Source organism: Amblyomma mixtum, chromosome 1 (genome assembly GCF_055824585.1).
Source record: "Amblyomma mixtum isolate Tamu chromosome 1, ASM5582458v1, whole genome shotgun sequence".
In the NCBI taxonomy this organism is placed as follows: domain Eukaryota; kingdom Metazoa; phylum Arthropoda; class Arachnida; order Ixodida; family Ixodidae; genus Amblyomma; species Amblyomma mixtum.
The window spans coordinates 317,955,044-317,979,695 of NC_143012.1; the positions used below are offsets into that span (position 1 = coordinate 317,955,044).

General features: G+C 45.0%; 2 protein-coding genes across 3 annotated transcripts; one reads left to right on the forward strand and one right to left on the reverse strand.

The window, feature by feature from the left end:
- Positions 1-2,160: 2,160 nt before the first annotated feature.
- LOC149372611 (O-glucosyltransferase rumi homolog) lies at positions 2,161-6,796 on the reverse strand. The gene is made up of 2 exons (XM_089567121.1): positions 6,046-6,796; positions 2,161-5,279 (listed from the first exon to the last, which is right to left on the reverse strand). Exons 1-2 carry the CDS (start codon positions 6,789-6,791, stop codon positions 4,721-4,723), a joined length of 1,305 nt encoding a protein of 434 aa, XP_089423247.1. The 5' UTR covers positions 6,792-6,796; the 3' UTR covers positions 2,161-4,720.
- Positions 6,797-7,021: 225 nt separating this feature from the next.
- On the forward strand, positions 7,022-24,057 carry LOC149372612 (elongation factor 1-delta-like). Of its 2 annotated transcripts, XM_089567123.1 has the most exons (10): positions 7,049-7,090; positions 7,445-7,560; positions 7,928-8,017; positions 12,651-12,738; positions 14,008-14,126; positions 18,160-18,240; positions 18,345-18,408; positions 19,105-19,230; positions 22,032-22,147; positions 23,968-24,057. In XM_089567123.1, the coding sequence occupies exons 2-10, from the start codon at positions 7,456-7,458 to the stop codon at positions 24,004-24,006; spliced, it is 828 nt and encodes a 275-aa protein (XP_089423249.1). In that variant the 5' UTR covers positions 7,049-7,090; positions 7,445-7,455; the 3' UTR covers positions 24,007-24,057. The 2 variants fall into 2 exon arrangements, with proteins under 2 accessions (XP_089423248.1, XP_089423249.1); XM_089567122.1 differs by lacking the exon at positions 7,928-8,017 and having other exon boundaries at positions 7,022-7,090.
- The last annotated feature ends 595 nt before the right edge of the window (positions 24,058-24,652 follow it).

A 24,652-nucleotide genomic window follows, 5' to 3' on the forward strand; every position in this document is an offset into this window, starting at 1 on the left:
AGGAGAAGTGAATGTGATGGTCAACTTTGAATGCCTTTTTGTCAATGTTGTTTTTCTCACTCGGTTAGTGTATCCGGTTTCTTTGCGAATGTTTTGTTTGTTTATTTTGTGGCACTTCTAAAAGTGTAATGCACGTATGCTTTCATTTCTTTGTTTTCAATTTTATGAATTTTACATTTTGTATCATTTTCTTTTCCATCTAAACTTCTATACGGGCACCATATTGCAAAAATTTAAAACTGAAGATGCGTGTTCTGCAAAAAAAAAAATTTTTAAGCATGTCTTGATCTATGTAGCATGCTTCCAGAAACTCAGTAAACATTAAACCAGCCTTCTGCCACATTTTGTTAACTCTCCAGACTTTTCAGATGATTCAGGGAAAAAATAAATAATAAAAAAGAGTGTTCTTGAGATACAACAATAAAATTTTGAGAGATTAGAGCAGTAGTCATAACATTATTTCTAATAAGGTGAAAAATTTTTGTGTAAATCCATAAAGATATAATTTCCTTTCCTATGATCCATGTCCCCCCTTTAGATCATTTCAAAGAATTTTTGCTTGCTAGTACAAAACTATAACCCCACTAAACTGATTTGCCTAACTTAATGTGTGCTCAGTACCAATGTTACAATGATGGTAACTTTATGATACATGCTTGTTTCTAATGAAAATTATTTAGTGCTTCTCATTACACAATTGAGCAAATATGCTTTCTATTACATAACAGTCCTTGTAGAGGTCTCTGAATTTTTTCTAAGTTACAATTAGTACATATATTTTAGCAATATTGACAGTACTAATAAGAAAGGCAAGTATGCTTTATTTTGTCTTTTCAGCATGTCCACTTTGGGTTCTGTATGGCTACAGAGTCGTGAAAAGAAGCTCTAGACCGTAATACATGCAAAAAAAAATTTCACTCTTTGTCTATACTAAGTAAATAAGCACTCCGAACAATCTACTAGAGCAAGCTGGCGTAACAAAACACGTCTTAAGTAAATGCTAGAAAACCTAAGTGATCCTATATGCACTCAGAAAAATAATAATGGCGTTGCTAGAAAAAAACTTCAAACACAGCAGTAAAGATCCAGATTACGAAGGAAGTTTTGTGCAGCTCACATGACACCATGAAACATTAATAATGTATTCATAACAAACAGTAGTTCTTCAATACAAAATAAGCATGAACAGGTGGTTCCTACTCTCAGACATGTTCACACAATGAATATACACAAATAAGGAAAAATTTTAAAAACGCACTAGTACAAGATTCGGATTCACTACCGCTTCATTACATTCAAACTGCAGCATTCAAGTTTAAAAAGTTAAAATAGCATTCCCAACTTGTGTCTTTCACTCACACTAATGAAACAAGAAAACAATGAACCAACACAATGATGATGATTTGTATGCCGCTTTATTTCAGGTAAAGGTCGTGAACTCTATTCTCTGCAAGAAAGTTGTGCACGACAATCTGCTCATCACAATGCAGCATAAAATACCGTAGTTAATCGATTCTAACACGCACCCGATTATCAGATTCACAAAAATAGGTTGGTTTATGGCTAATGGGGTTTAACGTCCTGAAGTGATTCAGGATATGAGGGGCGCCGTAGTGGAGGTCTCCAGATAATTTCGACCACCTGGGGTTCTTTTTTGAGCACTGACATCGCACAGTACACAGTCCGCTAGCATTTAGCCTCCACCAAAATTCTATCGCCACGGCCGGGATCGAATCCGCGTCTTTCAGGCCAGCAGCTGAGCGCACTACTGAGCCACCACAGATTGCGGCCGCTCAGAAAAAGCCCGGCTCAAAGCAACTGACGCATAAGGATGCAATTTCAAGGCTAACTGTAGATGGCAAATGGAGATCAACGGACCTTCCACACCTTCCACACTCGTATATGGCCGGAACTGCCAACGATACTGCATTTTCGGATTCCGGTGAGCCACTTCCATCGAAGGTTACAGGTTACAGCATCCCCAGAACAGGAAAAAGCCACTAACCGGAAGTACAGCCACTACCCAGTGGCTCTAATATGGTTTCCTCTTACGCTGCCTACTGCTCGTCTGGGCAGTCTAGGAAAGCGACCGCCACCGAAAGCGAGTCGGGTAAACAAGTTGGAATTGTAATGGTGATGTCATCCGGTTCCATCCGGTTTATGACTCAGGGCGGGCTCATGCCTATCCTCCTTTTTCGCGTTCACTGGACCCGCCTCCACTACTCTGCCACTTTAATCCCATTCACATGCCAAGCGCCGCCGAGATGATCCTTTCAAAGGAGGCAATAACAGCTCTGTGCATTCCTCTCATCAACGTTCAGTTAGTCCCATTCTCCATGATAATCGCAGCATACACACAGAACAGGGCAAAAAATATAAAAACAAAAAGTACCACGTTGTGGTGGCATTGCTGTTTTGTATCCGATTGTAACACGCATGCCGTTTTGAGGCTCCATTGTTGCGAAAAAAAAGTGCGCATTGGAATCGAGTAAATACGATACCTGTGGTCCCACACCTCAAAGCATTTAGATATCACAGGATAAACAGTGAACTGGATGTCTTGCCGTCATTTTCTCTAAGTATGACACAGGGATAGATTTATGGGTCACTCTTGGTGGGAGGCAGTTGGTGGGGGTGGTCCCATCTGAACCATGCATTTCTCAGAAATTTTTGTCAACATTTTGGCGCAAAGTGGTTGTCCCAATTTTTTTTTTTTTGGTCTGGGGGCATTACGATAACGTAAATCTAAGCCGACATTATAAACAGACATTTATGCATTTTAACCCCTCAAAATGCAGCTCCTGCCGACAGAACATGGACGGTGTGATAGAATGATTCCTTCCCGAATCAATGCCACATTTTAAGTTCCCACACTTCACCACTGTCTGAAGGGACACCACGCCCTAGGCTTCAGTCAGTGACCAAGAGCGAACGTGGAGCGTGGCGTCACTTTAGCCAATGAGGAAGGGCAGGAAATTCAAACCTGACATGGAATCGGTTCGGGAATTGTTATATTATACCACCCCATATTTCCTACTTCTAGATTTGAACCTCAACACCTTGGCCACCTTAATATTACAGCAAGCAGCACAGTAATAGTAACTCCACTACCAAATTCAATTACCTGCAAAATGGAGGGGGTGATTTCAAATGGCATCTCACCTATGCCCCTACTACATACAGTAGATCCTGACACAATGACGTAACTACTCTGACACACAAAAGCACACAAATCTTTCAGGTTTTCACCTGCTTGACAGCATAACAGGCACAAGATGAAAAATGCAACACGGCAGGCATAGCCCTGGCAATATATCTAAAGCATGCCGAAGTTACACTCCAGATTGCTTTGGAGACACATGCCAATAACAAGCACAGAAAGACCGTACTGAACCAAGCACACATCAGCAAATGCCGCCATTGTGCTCTGCATCAAGCTGTTTTTCAGTTCTGGACAAGTATACTAGGGGCTGAGGCCAACATTATTCATCAGATCTTACCTTCACACCCTCGATCTCAACCAAATAACTGAGGCCTGAGCAAAAACATTTGAACGAACATCCCTCCTCTCTTTGAGGTTTTCAGCAGTTTGGTCAGCAGAGCAGAGCAACCTAGAACATATTCATTTTCACACAACACAACAGCTCGCTGCTCAACGTATATTACAAAGAAAAAACTCTCAGACTCCTGGTCCTCCCTTTGGGAAGAAAAAGTGACAATAATGGTAAGTATGTGGACTTCAAAACCCAAAACTGCAGGTGGGCTGTGACGGATGCCACAGTGGAAAGCTCTGGACTATTTTTGACCACCTAGGGTCATTTAGCATACACTGACAGTGCACAGCACAAACATTTTGCTCCCAGTGAAATGTGGCCGCTGCAGCAGGGATTCAACTCCGCAACCTTGGGCAAAGCAGCTGAAAACAAAAGCCACTGAACAAGCATATCAGTGATCTCTTTGCTGCAAGATAATTTGGTCCACTCCCCAAGTGACATGGCTGGGACGTAGTTGAATTGCATTACAGTAAAACCTCATTCATTTGGGCTTTAGGCGACCAGCAGAAACGTCCAGATTACTCAGAGACAGAATTATCGAATGGCCTCTTCAAAACCTCCCAAGGAAACTGCCGCATCAGTGTTACGTAGCAGCATTTCTAGTGCAGCAGTTTATTCTCATAGCTACCAATAAAGACAAACCAGCTTCTGGAGAACTAGCTTCCACAACTGTGGCATCTTTCAGTGGTGTTCCTACTTAGCTTGTCAAAGGCATGGGTAGAAATCCCAGAGCCTCAGTTTAGTACTCCAGAAAACTGTTTGCTTACGTAATATGTCCAAGTGAACTTACAGTTACGCTCTGAAATTTTTCTGAGCACTTGGTCAATCAGTTTCGTCCATATACATTAAAACATCTGTTAATCACTGAAGCCTACTATACCAAGTGCACGAAGAACATTTAATTTCAGATGCACTTCTAATTACTGGTAGGCGTGATGCATATGTGACCTGTAGAGGAAAAGCCCCCTAAGCAACAAGCAAGATGATGGCAGCATTAATGCCATCTTCCTTGAACACAATTAAAAATATGGTAACAATCTGGCTTAGCCAGGTGGTCATGGTTAAAACATAGTGGCAACTTCCAAGAGAGTATCGCATGAGCTACCAGCAACCTGGCCTGCTGTCCTTCAAGTGCCCACATCAATCTTCAGCTATAAAGACATGACTCATTTCTTTTCAGTAATTCTTATGAGAGACTTGTCCCTCACTACCTTGTACCGTAGCAGTTTCGCATAGCTTTTAAGGAGTCTTTCCCAATAGCATTGGACATCTTCCATCCTGAGGTGTTTTGAGATGAAATCATAGCCTCGCTCTGCAATTTCACGGACCACCTCATCGTTTTCCCTGGCAAATTCCAGCAGGTCTTCAACCTCATCAAGGTCCACACTGACAGGGACATAGTGGACCCAAGGCTTGAGTTGCGGATAGAAGAACTCAAGCCACTCATCGCCCACATGAAGGACAAGCGACTTGCAGAGGAAGAGGTGTTTGAGCCGGAAACTAGCGGCAACACCACGGAAATTGAAGAGATACTTGTATTTGCAGTGGTCCTCGAAGCGAACCTCCTGGGCAGCAGGACGTCCTAATGTGTCCTGGTCTGACTTCCAGGCCTGGTTCTTGGTGTACTGTGCATCGACAACGTTTGGCTTGCTCCTGGACAGGAGGATCAATGGGTCTCGCTCCGCGCTCGTACGTGAGCCGCGGAAAAAGCCTACAGGCTCCTTTCTGCACAGAAAGAAAGAGTGTAATGCAGCAAATTTAAGAAATATGAGATGTATGGTCAAAAGACAATGACCCACATGGAAGTATGATCATCATCATCAGCCTGGCCCCACCCACTGCAGGACAAAGGACTCTCCCAGATTTCTCCAACTGACCCTGTCCTGTGCTGCCCGCGCTGCGCTAGCCTTCCCTTGGAATCTAGTCTGTTATCGTTAACAACTATTGGTTATCTTGCCTTTGCATTATATGCTCTGCCCAAGCCAATTTCTTGATTTTAACTAGGATATCATTAACCTGCGTTTGCTCCCTGACTCACTCTGCTCTCTTCAGGTCTCTTAACGCAACATCAATCATTTTACGTTGAAAGAACAATGACGCTTCGCAAAAAAAAAAAAAGAAAATTACAGAATGCTATAATAAACCTGCATCGAAGTAGCAACGCTCCCCCCCCCCCCCCCCCTCCAAAAATAAAGTCGACAAAAAAAGACAGTTCTCTGTCAGCTAGTCTTTTGCCTTGATATACAGCATGGTTTCATGAAAATGAAAACTGGTTCTTAAGGAAAGGAAATGGCGCAGTGATTGTCTCACATCTCGCTGGACACGCGAACTACCCCGCGCACGGGCGCCTTTTGCGTCTCGCCTCCATCGAACCGCGGCCGCCGCGGCCGGGTTCGAACCCGGAAACTACGGCTAAGTAGTCGAGCGCGGGTTCCATGCAGTGACAAGATTATGCACATATGCCAGCGTTCAACGATGAGAAAGACCCTACTTTTCCCATGTCCAGGTCCGTTCCGCTGTTTTGGTGATGATGTCACGTTGCAAATCCCATCGACCGATGCCCGTCGGGTAGAGACTAATAGCTGGACCACCAGCCCAAAATGTCCACGCCGGATACATGATGTCCGAGTAGTCACGCGTCTTGCTGAACGAGAAGACCGGCAGCGATTCGAGGCGCTTGTGAGCCTGTGGCCAGTCCCGTGTGTTGAGCACAAACTCGACATCGGGCAACTCGTCCACGATTTTGAGGATAAAGTGCTCGACGCCAAGGCAGCGAAATGGAAACATGCACTCTTTGCTTCTGTACAGCCTGTGATTCACCACTTGGTAGAGGACCCCTCTGGACTTGGAGCGATCGATGAGTTCCTCAGTGATGCCGGTCTGAGACCACGGCTTGAGGTCTTCGTCGATCACAGACATGTGACAAGAGCATGTCACGTCATCATCGTCCGCGCAAGGGACGTAGCTCTCGAGGCTTTTGTTGATAGCCTGCAGGTAAGCTGACCAGCGACCACTAAATGCTTCGTGGTACTTGTACTTTTCGTGGTAGCTGTCGGTGGCTGGACAGATCCCGTCACTGTCGGTACTCTGCCTTGGGCAGTCACATGCCACGAAGAAGTTACTCGCGTATGCCAGAAGAATAAACACAAACTGAAAGACGAAGGAAGACCTCATTGTTCCGAGGCGTGAAACATAAAAGACAACTGCCAGAATTCGTAGCAATGCACCACCTGCCATCTACCTGTCCTTTGTCGTCTGTATTTGTCGTCTGTATTTTAACCTAACGGCCATCATGTACCCGACATAGTTTCGCACATCGAAACGTCGAGTGTTTTTTTTTATTTCAGCGTTATATTTTGGTATTACTACTGAGGGCGGTAATTTCGCAGTTTTATAGTATTTGCGGTTAATTGAACGCAAATTAATAGCATAAAATGCGAGTAACGCTAGTGGCTCCGTTCTGTGTCGTAAACGGGAACAAATCTTGCCGACTCCTCTTTCGCAGCACGTTGCCTTCCTGCGTGTGTCGGCAGCCGGTGGGTGTTGAATTTTTGTCTTCTGTAATGTGACAATAAGCGCCGGATTCCGAGAAGGGTCTTCGTTACACACTGTGGGACAGCTGTCCATCCATTGTGAAACAGTCGTGGTGCTTGCATTTCCTTTCGGTGCCTGTGATGTTCCGGAACGAGCAACTGATTTGGCAGTCCGTGACAAAGATGTCGTCACTCGATACCGTCAGCGCTTATTTTTGGCGTTTTTGCTATTTATTACTCGGCCTACCACGTGTAGATCGCGGCGCCTGAACTGCACGTGCAATTTGCGGCGTCCTTCAAAACCGTAGCGGCCCCTGCGGACGTGTTTAACCTTGTGGGCCGCATCTCGTATTGCAGAGTTCAACGACATGGCACATCCACTCACCCTCGATTCGGTCTGGCTTGACAAGGCAAAGTATGACGATGCTGAGAAGCAGTACCTCTGCTACTTGAACCGGGATCAACTTGCCAAGGTAACGCTGCGGACCGCTTCTCACCCGCGGGAGTATTCGCTGCTCACCTTGTTCGCTGATTAATCAACGCACCGAGAGGAGGGGCATGCGGGCACTTTTGCTGCCTACTGAGCGTTCGCCTGTTTAACGTCCAAAGCAAGAAAGAACTTGGTTTCGAGGTGACCGCTTAATCACTGGCTTTTGCTGTCTTGTCCAATGTTTGCTGACAGCGCTAGAACAGATGTAAGCTTTCGCTTTGGAGCTGCTCATGTGCTACTGAAGAGTAAAAGGGAAAAACGTCAGGGTGCTGCTGGGAGACTAAGCTTTTCGCGTGACCGTGTTAATCGAGACGTGCCTTGTTCTTGTCTCTCTTTCTCTCTCCCTCCAGGCTAAGGCGTCATCCCAAAGCTCCCAAAGTTCCTCTCTAGTCGATAAGATAGCCCAGGCTCGGCAGCAAATTAAAAACTCTCTTCAGTCAGTGAGTAGCACCCTCCTTGCCTCCTAGCCCGCCCATGTGCCTCGTCTGGGCGGCGAGGTATTGACGTGTGGAGGTTGTACGTAGTTAGTCTGTTTTTCACAAGCCTGAGGCATGAGACCATCCCCAATTTTTATGCTTTGTTCCTTCTGCGCAACCTCTGCCCTTCCTGTAGGTCAGTGTGCTGTGCAAGCTTCAGCTCCAATAAGTTCCCCCATGTGCTCACATACTCGTTTTTTTTATTTCCTTAACATTGGTAGCAAACACTGAAAGTGTCGTGCGTCACTAGGGGTACTCAAAATCCTCAGAGTACCATGAGCTCTGATTGGTGATAAATGACAAAAGCATGTGTCCCAAAGTTAGCTTTATCTTTTTCACCGACAACTGAAAATCTAGTTAGTCAAGTGCCTGTCTGCTAATGGGTTTCTGTATCTAGGCAGTTATATAGTTACTCTCCTCTCTGCTATGTGCTTTCTGCTCCAGCACTACTTTATCACTGCCCTTGCATGTCACCTTTGCATTGCTTTTTACTGCTTCACTTTTTTTGTTTCGCTGCAGCAAATCTTTTCTGAAGTAATAATGGTACAGTCTTTGTCACAGAATTGAAGACAGCGGTGTAAGCAACAGGGGCAGCTACCAGGTATTGATGTAGCATTCACTTTAGTCTCATAGACTGTATAGACTGTTTCTCCCAAGATCAGAAGCTAGGTAAGGGTTGCATATTTGTTATATGAGGGTAGCATATATCAGTGGGCTGTTAATGACTAGCAATGGTATTTTGCTTGATGCAAAAAAAAAACATGAATTGTTGATGTGGTCCTATCAACTCCCTAGATGGTAATTGTTCAAGGCCAGACCATAGTTGCCTTCTCCTATAGTGATCACTAAGGGTGTGCGAATATTCGAAATTCTCGAATATAATTCGAATAGTATATTTTTAGTATTCGTATTCGATTCGAAATCTAAGTATTCGTGATGTTTCGAATATTTGATTCGACGCGAATATTCGTACCCAGCCGAATATTCTATTGCGAGCACCGGCGTTCATTTCGGTCCGCAAGTCCTATCAAAAGAGACATAACAATATAGCGGCGCCCAGAGCAATGCGTAACGTTGGGCCATGCAGTAGCTGACTACGCTGGTGAGCTTCTTTGTGGCTATGCGTGGGAAGCTGGTATAGTCAGAGCTCTGCACGAAATATCTCGCAATACGTGCCAGTTCAGTGCCAAGTGAGAGGGCATTTTTGTGGCTGGAGAAGTCGCTTCAGCTAGAAGGGAACTAACTACTTCTGCCTGACCGTGTGTAGCAGCCGGTTTTCCTTCACGACAACCTTATATGTTCATCCCAGCAACGCGCTTTTTGTACTTATGGCAAGCTAGCCTTAATCAATGCTGTGTACTAGCTATCTTCTCTGATATTTCCACACTTCTATGATTAATGTTCGAGACTTTGATACTTTTTGTGCAGCCACACATATCTTTTGTGTTCATTTCATCACTGATAGTTGAACTGTGATGTTCTTGGGTGCTCAAATGTTTTGTAGTGGTTAAATTCATCTGACCTTGATTATTCGATTCGATATTCGGAACCAAGTATTCATATTCGATTCGTGTTCGAAAAATTTGATATTCGCACACCCCTAGTGATCACTTTTGGTAGGTCGTAACGTTGTCACCCTGCAGTGCTGGCAGTTGCCGTGTACTTTTTCCTTTTTTGGTGCCTTTTGGAAACTTTCCCCTGCACCACTGTTTTTTTTTTTCATCCCCAAGTTTCTTCGTAGGTGATACAGTCACTTAGGGCGCAGCTTTGTTTACCAAGACTAATTGTTAACCCCCTAAAAATTGCTGTGGTTGGCTGTGCTGGTTTTTGTAGAGGGCACTTCATGCTAGTTACACAGATTGAGCCTGCAAGACCAACTTTACAGAAATTTTAAAGTTGAAGAAAGGCAGAGAGCTAAGCACAACTTCATAAGTCTAATATTTTGCAAATACTTGGTGCTGTCGTGCTGCAACACCAGACAACTAGTTGTTTCTTTGCAAAGGCTGTACCTCCCTGTTATATCAATCATGCTTCTAGGAAACAACTGGGAGTTGTTCCTTTCTATAGCTGCTTGCCAAAAGCTTACATTTCTTTGGCTGTCTGATATGCCATTCCTATTTCCACCCCTTCATCATTTGTTTTTCTCAGCCTGTTTGTTGTTTTTGTATTGTCCATGTCCTGAGCCCTCCACAGGTCAAAATGTGTCTGCAAGCTGTCTGTTACCTATGGTGTCAATGTAGAACCAAGGCATAATGCTCACAGGGGGCCTGTTTTTTGAAGAAGTTCATAAGCAGCAGATTGTTCCTGTTGCACAAGAAATTTGAAATGCTAATCTTCTGGCATCGAGTTAGATGCAGTCATGTTTATAGGTACTGTCGTGAGCAAATTAAAGGGCCCCTGCCATCGCGTGCCAATCCATGCCAAACTGCATGCGGGTGCCACCTGACGAAGCAATCCTGTTGTCGCCTATCTCGACACCAGGAATGCTTCATCGGGCGGCACTCACATGCAGTTTGGCATAGATTGGCATGCGCTGGCAGGGTTCTCTTCATTTTGCTTGCGATTATGCCTTCTTTTATTAAAGATTGAAGTCTGTGTTCTTAGATAGTCTATATAAAGGCATTGTGCTTCATTGAGCCAGTTTCGTACTGTTTTTATTGGCCACCTTTTGATTACGTTGCAGGTTGCTATTAGTACTATAGGCTCATCTCTACAGATGCTGTAAGTCACTGTTAGATGAGTCTGCTTACTGAAAAGTTGTGAAATGAACTTATTGGCTTAAAACCTAACTTCTTATGCTACAGTTTTCTGCTGCATGTTAGTTTATGGATGGCACAACCTAATTCACATACAATTTCTTGACGAAATGTCCACAGGTTGTCTTGCTTGTGGTTTCATTTCATTTGTTAATCCAGAGTGTGGTAATTCCACTGTTTTCTAGTTGCCTTGTTTCTGCATTTGATGGCCATCTGCTGTGACCTGTGTTCTGTGTGTTGTGTCCTGATAATTTAATGTCGCAAAGAAGTCCGAGAGAAAATTGAGCACGTCTCATGCACAGTTTTGGTCATCATGCTCATGCACATTGTACTGATGTGCCACCTCTTGGATTTATGTGCCTCAAAAGTGTCGAAAATGCTGTGCGCTTAAGGAAGGTAATCGCCATCATCTCTATGTCCAATGAAGAGATAGAGAGATAATAAAGGCCTTGGCTGCTACTGGCGAATATTGATGAACCAAAGATTTTTGTGGCCCCTGTGGCTTTCTTAACACAAATAAACGACAAAGTGAAGCGCATCTGCATGCTTTTTCTCATTGGAAGAAGGATGGCACAGCTAAAGAGAGCAGGTGCAAGGTGCATGAGACTCGGTGTGCACTGTCCACTGATCAGGATGACCAGTGAAATGACACGCTGGGGCCCTTTCGTAGCTTTTGGTCTTTTTTTGTCACTTTTGAAAGAGGGTGAGAATGAGGAGGTTGCCTGTGTTTAAAGCAAGTGCATGTAGGCTTCGGTCAGAGTTTTTGGTCTTTCATGGCATGCATGGTGCTAATATTTTGCAAAGGTAATCAAAACCACCTATTACACACTCTGTGTGTATGTCCGGAATGTGCAAACCTTTTCAGGAACTCTTTAACTGGAGACAGACATGAAGAGCATTTGTGACAGCAGCTAACATTTGTCAATGTCGAACGCTATAGCGTGGGCTCTCCAAAATGTGCTACTACATACAACTGACACTCGTGTAAAGCCCCACACACATGGACCGTTATTGATAGACCCTGGTGGTTAGGTTTTATTTTGTGTAGTTTGGTGGCGTCTGAGCTGGATGTCTTGTGATAGGGGAGCTGCAGTCCAAATGGACGGCAGGGTGGTTCGAACAGTTCCCTAGCTTTTGACCACCACTAGTACTGCTTACCAGTTCGATTGCAAGTGCTCATTACAAATGGGATTTCAGGTCACCTTGACATTGGAACCCTGTTCGTGCTGATGCAAACACTTCGGAAATTTCTGGCACAGGCTAGCAAGGTGATGGGTTGTAGTACTCACTAGCAGTTAAGCTCCAACATGTTAGTATGAGAATAATGTCGCTTTTTATTTCTTTTTTTTTTTAGCTTGATAGTGCATTAACCCAAATGAGTGAACTAACTAAAAGCACATTACCTTTTTCTGCTTGGTACTACATTAACGTAAATGAATAAACTAACTAGGAGCACATTACCTTTGCCGATTACTTTGCACCCTATCGATGCCACGAGGGCACCAAGCAAGCCTTCACAGTTTTACACCACCAACTTGCTTTCTGGGAGTCTTGTTAGCTCTGACATATTAGCTTGGTTGCATTGCACTACTTCTGCGGGTTTCAACTTCACGCATGTTTGGATATGTTTCCATGGCACTTGGTCTTGAGATTCGGGTAGTGATGGGTGACTTGTTTGTAGCCAGTTTTTCACTCACAAGAATTGCACTTGGTGCTGCACTTGTGGTGCTGTCTTGCTCATGTGTTCTTTGTATTTCCCCCTTTTGAGATTGCTGCTGGTGTAGGGGGTCTAGGCAGGTGGAGGTGACACTGTTTTGTGTGTGCATCATGCTCTCATGCAGGGTGATGCTGTTGTCAAGTCTGGCAGTACCTCTCATGATGATGCTTTCCAGAAAAAGATTCTGCAGGAGCACAATGAAATGAAGAACAGTGAGTAATCAGCATTTTTATGCACTGGCTTGTTACTGCCTTGTCGTGTGGCCAATAATATTGCAGTCATTGACCGGGCTGGTTTATGGTTATAGTTAGCATTTTTAATGCAGGTTAAGCGCTTGGAAATTTGTCACATATTTACACAGCCTTCAAAGCAGGGCTTTCAAAGAACGTGTGCACCGTCGAATTTTGAAGGAGTGTGTGAAACTGACTATTGAACATCTATCTCTAGTAGGCCAACTGGCGCCATTTTATTAGTAAAATTCCTTCAAATAAAACTTCTCCGCGGCGGTTGAATTTCTTGAAGGCAAAATTCTAGAGGCCCGTGTGCTGTGCGATGTCAGTGCACGTTAAAGAACCCCAGGTGGTCGAAATTTCCGGAGCCCTTCACTACGGCGTCTCTCATAGCCTGTCGCTTTGGGACGTTAAACCCCAATAAACCAAACCAATCAAATAAAATTTCTGAGGTAGTGCCATCCAAGACCCATTTGGTGGAAGAAATCCACTTAGAAAGTCTGCTGTGCTTTCGTTAACAATTTACAGCTAGCAAACAAAAGCGAATTTTGTTGTTAAGTGAGGAGGAGTTTCTTACGGGCTCTGAAACGCTTTTTGGAGGGAGTACATGAACTCACTTAATCACTACATTCTCTCATCATGAACACCTGAGCCAAATAATACTTCTACATGCAGCAGAGTACCCACAATCGCACATAAAAGTTGGTGAGTCCTTTCTAGTGGCTCTTTCGTATTCACGCTCTCCTCCGTCGTATGCTTCTGCGTAATTGTGTTCAGATATGGCTGTTTGTTAGATTCTTTCAAGCACCACGGAAGATTGCTCCGGTGGGTCAAGAAGACAAATGCTAAGCAGCTGACCTTTTTCTAATTTTGGCGTGTTGCTTGGTTCCATAAAGTCCAGTTGAAACAGAGATGGATGTGCGGTGAAATATGAACACAGACTGTGTTGGTGCATCATACCTCTGGATTACATCAATTACCCCGTGTCTGACATTGCATTACATGGCATCAGCTGAACTGACCCGACTTGGCATCAATGCACACTGTTTTATTGAGCATTGGGAGTTGTTGTTCATGTGGAAACAAGAGCTATGCCAGTTGCCACCCACACACTTATGCATATTGGTACAGTTGAGGCATGTTGTACAACTGCCTGGCTCTTCTATCTGCAAGGGAATGTGGCATCTTATAAAGCTACCTCTGCACTTAGTGGTGCTCGAGAATAGTAATGGCTTCCCTCCACGTGTGCAGCACTGCAGGAGGTCCTGTCTGCAGTGCGCAAGTTGGAGGCACGCCTTAGTGAACTGGAGAAACGGTGCACAGTTGCAGACAAGGCACCAGTCAAGGCAGCAGCACCACCACCACCTCAGGTGAGCGTGTTGTTCCGGCTGCTGTGTCAGCACACCCATGAGTCATTAGCGATGCAGTTTGTTTCGCAGTTTGTTTCACGGTTCCGAAATTCTCGCCACAGTAGAATATTTCAGTGTTCCTCCACTTAGTTGCGAGTTTCGGTGCTGCTCACACCTCTCAACAGTGAAGCATCTTCAGGTGGTGGTGGGATCTGCTTCTGTGAAAACTTCCAAAGTAGCCGGCAGGCTTCTGTAATTCGTGAGCCTAACCAGCTGAGCAATCAAAACCGAAAGCAGTATGCCATTGATGTATTTAGTATGGATTTTGTTCGACCCGTAAACGAAGCTTTTCACGAACATGCATGAAACCTTGTGCCGAAGCGTTGGCTGAATGAAGACCTCAATTTGTTCGACCTGGAATTTCTGACTAGTTATCGTTTTGTGAACACGACTGTGGCTAGCCTCCTCATGTGCGTGCTTGCCGCTGACATCGAGCACGGATAATTGTGGTCACTTGTTTGTTGCCTCCAACATCTAACAGCTCTAACGGCTGTTCATCACAAAAGGGTTATACAACACGGGCATATTACAAGTCATCAGCAGCAACCTGAGCAATGTTTCACAGCCCACCATGTGCAGAGCAGCAGAGCGTGCTGCTCACCACCCGCGTTGTGAAATTCTTGTTGACAGTGATTTGCTTGTAGGGAACAGTGTATTGCATAGCGGGAGCTGAAGGCTCTGGAGGCACTGTTGTGGAGTGCAAACATCTGTGCTGTACCCATCAATGGTTTGACCATTGCCAAGGAAGTGGGCGGTTTTGCTCATGCTGCCGAAGGGATAATCGCACGGAAGGGCACGGCTTTTCAAATGTGCTTACAACTACTGCTCCCGGCTGGCTTCCAACCAGCAAGCAGTGTTCACTTCTGGGGAGTCCATTTCGCTACCCCGGGGTCATGCATTGCAACATGATACTTAGGAGCAGGTGTCTTTTCATTGCTTGTCTTTGTGGGCGAGAGAAATTTCACACAAATTCCCTGTAGCAGTTTTTTCACACTATTTCCAAATGCCGTGCGCTTTACAAAAAAATGTGCCGGAGCTCACTTGCTTTTGCAAGGACTACTGGGAGTCTTTGGCCAATATGCAGCCAACAGTCTGCTACATTGTCTGCATGCTCAAGTGCGCTGACACAGCAGCCAACTAGCAAGGGGGAGCCGTCACATCTGGCTTCAAAAATGTGATGTGACGGCCTTTCCCAAGTTCTTTCCTTCTTCCATGCCATATGCAAACGCTTTGTCACTGGTAGCGAAGGGCGCCAGACACGCAAGCATTTGCAGCTATTTTTCACTGGTCCTTTGGTCATGCAGCTCGCGCAAGATGTTTTACTAGGCAGTAAATGCCAGAGTTCTTTGTGAAGGTTCTTCAGATGGCACAGTGTGACAAAATGGACATGCAGTTGGCAGTGACATGCCATTGTCCAGCCAACTTTTCGACTTAATCTTGTCCCTGTAGGCCGTTCAACGCTTCCGGAAAAGGGGTGGGGGGGTTTGAAGGGAGGTTTCTCGAACTCCTCGTCGTAGGAAACACTGAGTGGCATTCTTGAATCCCAACCGTCCCTCGAGTGGAAGCGCAGCTGTTACCTAGACTTCGCGTAGTCGTGGCGGAGAGGCAAGTTGAGACACGTTTGGGAATTCGGTCAGGCTAACCATAGTTTGGCAGCTTGGTGCTGCTTGAATATGCCCTCACTCGAGGGGAAAAATGCTTCAAATGCAGCTTGGCTTACTCGGGGTGCCCATCAACAATGAACAAGCCTAGGTTAATTAAAACTGATGTTTTTTTCCCCAACTACTCCTTTGGTTTGCCGTTTGTTCATCAAGAGTTATGGTGACGTGGATGAAACGTCTTGCTGGTAGGAACTGCATTTTGTGCTGTATGAAACAAAAAAACTTCATTCACAGAGAAATAAGCTTTGCTGCTGATGATAGCAACTAAACTGGCAGCACTATGTCATGATTAGAGACCGGATTTTAGGCAAATGCCTATTTTTTTCAACGCTTCGTAGGCGCACCATTTTTACATATGAGCACGAATTAGGTGTTGAAAATATGTTTAATACTCTTTTTATTGTGCCTATAAATGCCTATTTCCGATGTCAGTGCCAAAAAATGCCCTATTTTACAGAAAAGGGGCCTGAAATACGCTGTGGTTTTGCTTTCAGATACAGTTTGCTTTCGAATCCATTTCGGTTTTGAGTAGAACACACACGTGGCAACATTAGATGACCTCGTCAGTTGGCTGTGGTGAACACTGCACCTACGCCGGCTGTGTACACAATATCAACCACGTCAGCCGAAAATATCGAAGCAAGCTTTTTCCTAATTTCTGCCATTTTATCGTGGCAGCTTGTTCATGACTTTGGCTGTTAAAGTGGTAAGATGGCGCTACAAATGACAACATATTTATTACTGTTGAAGCATCGTGTATGCCTGCAATAAATAAGTTCAATTCCTGTGTGAGCGATGACTGAACTCATTTGTCAGGTGCTTTGAATTGACAATGTTTCTATCAATTTCTAAATACATGGCCTCCTGTTAAGGTGTTCATTGCTTCTGCTTTTGTACACGACAAGCGAATTGTTTGTTCCGAGGTATACCAAATGTTTTAAAAGGGTTGGTAACCGTCCCTTTTGCTCTGCTGAAGCATGTGTATTGTACGAAAGGTTGCGCGACAGCCTTAAAGGTGCACTGAAGAGGATTCTGAACTTGTCTTTTTGCCGCGGGAACTCGATCTACACGTTCCTAGCATTCTTAGAAACTGCAACTTGTTGCCCTGTATGGCCGATTTCCCTAATTAAATCGAATTAACGTCCGGCTCCCGCCCTTTTTTTTTTTTATTCTGCCTCGTACGATGGGCGGAGTCGACCAACGCGTGAAGTTCCTTTCAGCCAGCTCCGTGGAGGCTTTGCTTTCGCTTTATTTTGTTTTTTAGGTTTCCATGAATAAATAGTTTCATTCGCAGATAATATAACCGCAAAATAAGCCCGCAGAAATAACAATACGCGCGGACCATTTGCTGCTACGGACTACTACGTATTACTCCGCCGATGGCAGAGCGGCAAGCCGCCACGGGACTGGGTGAAAGGGACTCCACGCATTGGTCGACTCCGCCCACCGTACGAGGCAGAATTAAAAAAAAAGGGCGGGAGCCGGACGTTAATTCGATTTAATTTGGGAAATCGGCCATAGAGGGCAATAAGTCGCAGTTTCTAAGAATGCTAGGAAAGTGTAGATCGAGTTCCCGCGGCAAAAAGACAATTTCAGATTCCTCTTCAGTGCACCTTTAAAAAAAAACGGTTTCTAATGTTTGCATCTTGCTTAAGGTCCCAAATCATTCTTGCTGTGTTTTTGTTTTATTTTACGGCAGATATTGCGCGCTGAAGTTCGGAACTTTGTGCACTTTTGATAAAGCTTATAGTGCCTATTTTTCTCCGTTAGGTACCTAAAATGCAGTTTTAACCGCCTATTTATGGCGCCTAAAACGTGCTTTTTAGTGCCTAAAAATCCGGCCTCTAGTCATGATAATGAGGCAGGCATGCAGGTCACTTTTCATTCCGCCGCGTGAATGGAATGTGGCAGGGTCCACTGAACCCTCCCTGTCACGCAGTTTGGCATCTGCAGTTTGTCATTCACTGCCATAGTAGGCACCACCTATTAGATACTTGCCAAGAAATACTGTCGTATAGCATCATTGCGTATTATCTTATCCCAGTACCATTAAAATACTTGAAATTTTAAGTGTGCCGTATCCACTTTGTTCTCTGAGACAAAGGTGCAGATTTTCAGTTTGTTATTCAAAATCTTTTAATATTTGTGCATTCTTGCACACAATTTTCTGCACTAGTATGTTGATTTCTGCCCAGGAACACATATCTGCTGGCAGCAGTAAGAATGTTATTCTTGTGATTGACAGTTGTCTCATCGTCAAGATATTGATGCTAACTACTGTTCAGCAGTTTTCCTTTTCAAATAACGAGCTGACCATTCGTATTTGCTTTCAGGCTAAGGTTGCAAACCATGCACCTGCCAAAAAGGAGGCAAATGATGATGACGACGACATCGACCTCTTTGGTTCAGAGGAGGTGAGTTTCACTTCTTGCATAGAGTTGAAGGAAGTCATTTGGGTCAGTCAGGAAAATGATTTGCCGATGCTTTTATGTTCGTGCATTTTTGTTGCTCTTTGTAGGACGAGGAAGCAAACAAGGCGAGGGATGAACGTCTCAAAGCGTACCAGGAGAAGAAGTCCAAAAGTGAGTGCCCTTCATTTGGTTTGTGTTACTACTCTGGCTTGATTGGATGCACGAACTGGTTTTCTTGTAAGGAGTGGGCAAGTGCAGCTTGACCCTTCTGGGGGTAGTGATCCAGAGTGAACCCAAGTGAGCCCCCAAGTCTCACTCACATGCACATAGTGTGCTGCTGGGAAGAGTAGACTGCAAGCCAAGAAAAAGAATGTGAGGTTTTCTAGACCATCTTTCAAAGCTTGCAGTTCTTTCACTTTCTTTTTATACCCTGCTTCTGTATGAGGCTTTCTCTCATGTTTAGCCTAGGGGACACAGTGGGAACACGCTGCGCTCACTGGGCACCAAGACACGTATTTTGTATTTTTGTTTTTTAGCAACATGTTCACAAAATTCCTTTACCGAAAAGGAGTTGATCAGTGCTGCACTTCATTTTAACAGCATGCTGATGCCACAAAAGGTGGCGAATGTTGACAGAAAGGGGTGTCGGGAGTGGTTCAGGGCAGAATCGGGTTGCTGTGAGCGGTTTTATGGGCACTTGTAGCCACCCTTTTTCTATGCTTAGTTCATCATATTAATCACAATGTTGTCCTTTCACTGCAGTCGCTGACTGATTTTACAGATGCCAAATATTCGGGGATCTTTATTCAGGCTGGAGGTGGAATGTTCCCCCATGAATGACATTGTCATGTGTATGCGTACGTGCAGAGCCTCAGGTGGTGGCCAAATCGAACATCGTGCTGGACGTGAAGCCCTGGGATGATGAGACCGACATGAAGGCCATGGAGGAAAACGTGCGGCGCATCGAAATGGACGGCCTGCTCTGGGGAGCCTGTGAGTAATTAGTTGCCCCTTTCCCACTTTGCTCCTTTGCGCTCGCAGTTCACAGCCACAGCGTTTGCCTGTCTGTGAGTGGTAGCACTCACAGTGCAAAAGTATGCAGGCAATTTTAGGTTGAGTTGGCTACTGCAAGCAGGTTGAAAGCATGGGGCTGCCTGTACAGAAATTTTTGAGCATCACCGAGAAAGTGTGACCCACGGAGGTCTGGGTACTGAATACACAGACCTCCTTGGGTTGAGTTTTCTTGGCGACGGTTAATTTTGAATAGCAAAAACTAAAGAGGTATTGCGTGCTGCTCAGAGAAGCTTTGCGCACTTAACATGCACAGTTTGCAAATGTGCCAGATATGCTTGCATTTTGTCAATTAAACCAGAAGCTACAGGGGCCTCTAATATTCACATTTTTGACATTCTTATCTTTATTTTTTTAGGGTGCTCATGCGAATTAACTAAAATGTCAGCGCTTAAATAACTATCCACAGGAGCTAGAAACTGCACGTGAGGTCATGAGATTATAGCCGCTTTTTTTAAATGCTGCAGAAGCAGGTTGTTTTTTGATTGTCTTTTTTTTTTACATTAATCTGTTTTGTCAATGATTACTGTTGAAAAATCAATACATCGCTCTTTCACTGAGCTGCATTGCAAGCGGGAGGGATACAGCAATCGCACAAACATCGTGAAGGACGGCGAGTGGCCGCCGCTTGCACGGCACCCCATTCTTAATGGGAGAGGCTAACCAAGTGCCCAGAAAATGTTTTTTTATTCCCAAAAGTCTCTTATGAAGAGGTGGAATATGTAGGTGCTACAAGTGGTGCTTGTGCTCTAGCATCAGCATTTGAGCCTCCACACAGTGCATAATAACTGTCCACCGTGATTTCCTCATGCAGAAAGAGGACTGCTTGGAGAGCTGATAAAGCTGCCTAGTTGAGGCATGGAATGCATTTGTTTCAAGCAGCAGAATGAATTGACTACAGTAAAATACTGTTAATTCCGAAATCCACATGATTTGAACTGCCGGCGTGGTCCCAGCTAGCGACCATGTTTGTCTGCGGCGTCAGATGCGGTTCTAACACCAGTTAATTCGAGCAGGCTGGAGGTCGGGCCTAGGAGTGGTCGGCGTGGCAAATGGTCGTCAAATTAGCCCTACTCAAACCTGAATTGGGCCCCTGCCACGGTGGCTCAGTGGTTACGGCACTCGGCTCCTGGCCCGTAAGGCGCGGGTTCGATCCTGGCCGCGGCGGCTGAATTTCGATGGAGGCAAAATTCTAGAGGCCAGTGGCCTGTGTGATGTAGGTGCACAATAAGGAACCCCAGGTGGTCGAAATTTCCGGAGCCCTCCACTACGGCGTCCCTCATAGCCTGAGTCGCTTTGGGATGTTAAACCCCAGGAGACCAATAGACCAAACCTGAGTTGCATGCTGTAGAGTCACCCGCGCACCTATGACATGAACACAACGGCAGACTTCACAAAGAACAGAGGACTCCATCTCAGAGAATTGATTGGCTGCATAGATTTGGTCTTGTTTTCTAAGTTTCGCGCCAGCCCGCAGCGACAGTGGCTACCAGTCGCAGATCAGCCAGCCAACCGAGCCCAGCTGCGCACCATTTTGGACGTTGATTGGCTCCGCTGCACGTTTCCCCAGCTTCTGTATGTGTGGTTCTTCCATTGCGCTGAAAACTGCGTGCTTGTCATGTGCGGTTCACTTTTTGTACTGTGTGCATGCAATAAGGCGTTGATTTAAATGTGAAAAAATCATTGTTGCGCTGTTCACATCTAAGAAGCAGGTGACCGTTGCCCAGTCTTTCACTAAGTAAATTTGCCATGGTGGAAGCGGTTCTTGACAGTTTTTTTTTTTTCGACGTCATTCGGTGATGCGAGCATTGTTTCTAGTCCCGTGAAATTTGAATTGATGAGTTTTTACTAGATTTCCGCTCAGGTGGTCATTGGTCATGCCGGTCGAAAGTCATGTTGGAAGAACGGAAGTGGCATATCATGGAATCTAGCATAGCTTAACCTGCCTGCAGAAGGAGACAGCCGCGTGCACTTGTGCACGTGTTCGGCATATGCTGTGAGCGGCAGCTGTTCTGGCCAGTCATGATGCGTGCCTGACACTACCTAACTGGCCTGATCTTGGTCAGGGAGACCTTTTGGTACCTTTTTAGAAATGCTGTCATCCTTTGGGAGTCCTGCATATTATTCCTTTGCTCTTTCAAGATCAAGGGGCTGACGCATGAAATACTTAATAGGTTGGGGAGCTTTGGAATGATGTAGAGATGTCCACTTCCATGATGCGAAGCATGGAAAGCTGTGCCACAAACTTTGCAGCTCCCTCGTGGTTTTGAGCAGTCCTGGTCAGCCAAAAACATATTTTTTGAGGGCAGCTTAGCATGTTTCCAGCAAAGATAGCTTGATGCTGGCATAGAACAGCTGTGAATGTCAAAGCTTTTTTTTTTTTTTTTTGAAAAGGGAAAAGGTGTGACTTCCAGGCTTCTTTCTGCAAGGGCGAAGAAGCAACTACAGTTTCTCTCCCGTCCTCTTTGTTAGAGAGCACACTCCCAGGCTGATATGGGCCACATTCATTGAGCTGGTGAATACTGCAGTGCTCCATTCTCATTGGTTAAATGGTGCCTTAGATTAAAGCTGTTACCGTTAAGCATGATTTTTGCTTGTTCAGCCAGGAGTGTGCAAGTTTGAGGTTATCGCATTGGATTTTGCTCTTGGTGTTCATAGAAACCCCCTTCTCCTGTGCTTCATTGATTGTTCCAACAAAGCGCGCCCACTTCATTCCATTGCAGCCAAGCTTGTGCCCCTGGCTTACGGAATCAACAAGCTACAGATCGTTTGCGTTGTAGAGGATGACAAGGTCAGCATTGACGAGCTCCAGGAGAAAATTGAGAGCATCGAGGATCTGGTCAGTATGAATGCCTTGGCCTCACAGCACTGATGGTGGTCACCTGGTTTAAACTTTGCATTAGAGCCTGTTTGGTGTCCGAAATGTTCTGTGCATAGAACTTCATTTTAGTTGCAGCAGCACTAATACGACCTCCCAGGCCGTGAAAGAATGGCCAATTCACACCGATGGCTTAAAGCAGCTCAAACAAGCTTGCTGAACTGCTTCTTTCAGAATTTGCGGAGCCCTTGTACGTTTCAGAAAGCATGTATAAAATCAAGTTTTGCTGCTTGATGACCACAATTGTTTTGAGCAGATGTTAGCGTCAGTGTTAGCCGGTAATGCTGTGCTGGTATCGTTGATACCTTAGCACTTGGTACTGTCAAATTCCAAGGGTTTGTGGGAAAGGTGCGGATAGGTGAGAAGGTGCTTTACGATTGAGGGCTACTTTTGAGAGATGAAGTAGACTGGCATTCTGCATTAGTACTTGTCTGAATGACAGGTTAATTGGCTATGGGGCCATTCATAGAGAAAAATCAGAGAATAAGGTGCAGTAGCACTAGAGCGCAATCATGAGAGGGGAGGAGAAACACAGCAACTGTAATGCTTAGCATTGTGAGTAAGTTTGAAGAAAGGAAAGGCGTGGGCATGCAAAAGCACCTTTCAGGAGCATATGTCAGGGCACAGCTGCTGCTGGCGTTCACAACCTGCTTGGGCGCGAGTCTGAAAATTTTAATTTCTGTTTCTGAGTTCGGTTGTGGCACCATGTTGCTGACAGCAGACAAGTGTAAAAATAGTGGGAGGCAGAATCTACCATTTAGGATTACAAGGATGTCTAGCAAGCTAATTGCGCCCATTGGCAGCTTTCAGTCGTATAACAGTGCAATGAATGTCGGGTGCAACATACGTGCATCTTTTCGTGCAGCTCCTCAGTAGTGTGTGCCATGCCTTTGAGCCACGTTATGTGTTGTACGTATTCAAGTTTCACCCTCCTTTGCTCCACCCCCCCTCCCTCCCTCCCTTTTTTTTTGTTTTGTTTGTTAACAAGTGCTTGGTTGAACTCTTCTCTAGCTGCATTCTCAAATTACTATTTTTAGGTATGTCAGCTCGGCCGACCGTTGTTTGTTGTTTGTGCAAGTATAGCCGATTAAATAAGCCGCTGCGGTGGCTCAGTGGTTATGGTGCTAAGCTGCTGACCCGAAAGACGCGGGTTATCATCAATACGTATTTCATCACTGGTTGTTTTCCCAAGTTTAATTGATTAGTCAGAGAACTGTAAGTAGCAGAATAAATTGAAGTGTCTAGTTAATGCTTAATTCGCATAGCCAGTTTCTATTGCAATGTCTTCTATGGCTGTGATTCTAGTTCAGAGCAACCAATTTGATCTCTGGTGCTACCCTGAGCATGGCAGAGATTTGGGCTTTATCACTGCTATGGTCAGATGCAACTTGAAGTCTGCTGAGAAGCTCCACCCACATTAAGGACCTCCTCGAGAATCCCTTGACAACAAAAATGTAATCCGTTATGAAAGTTTTTTGTTGTTGTTGTTGCCTAAACAAGTAGCTAATCACACGATGGAATTATAAAAGAGAGAATTCAGTGCCTCTGGCCTGTTTGATATAGTCCAAGAATAAAAAGGTGATTTCATTTACTGTTGCAATCGGTCAGCACAGTAATACAGGGTGTTACAGACCAGGGCTCATTATTACTAACAGCAGATTTTTAAGTTTCATAATATAGAAAGAGGCCTACAATCTAAACTCTGCTTCTTTGTGGCCTCAGCGGCAGCTTCCTTAGGCAATAGCAATGCTCCGTGTTTACTATTCTCCCTTATGTTGCAGGTACAAAGTGTGGACATTGCTGCATTCAACAAGATCTAAAGCTGACATGGGATTCACTTAATAAATTTTTGTGCCAATTTTTGCACAAAACGCATGGTGCCTTCCTTTTAGAGCATGCAGTGGTGGGAATGCCTCACCACCAGTTGCATCAACCTACACCATTGCACTGAACCTTCTACATGCTGCTACGGGTAGGTGGCTTTTGGTGAAATTGCACCAGCGCTACGCCAAAGATACTGCAAAAGGACTACAATGAAACCTCGTTGTAGTGAACAAGTAAAAAGTCTCAAGATAGCTCGTTGTAGCCGTAAATCGTAATATAAAATTGCGCGGTGCGATTTAGTCATTGAAGAGACGGCAATTCTCGTGATTCTTACTAGAGAAAGGGAGAGACGTTTTCGCTGGTCATAGCGGCGTTTCGAAGGCGCTCACGGCTGTTCGCAAGACCGCAAAAAAAAAAAGAGCGCCAGTTAGGTCGCCTTCCCCATGCAGCACCGCAAACTCGTGTTGAGCACCGGCTGCGGTGGCTTACCAGCATCACAGCAGTGTCGTGTGGAAAGCAGTACGTCAGAGCGAAAGCTAGCACCATTTTCACCACCTCCACGACAGCTGACATGACTGCAGGATTGTTACTGCTAGCTTACACCACCTGCACTTCTACTTCCAGGGTGCTGTCGACGGATGC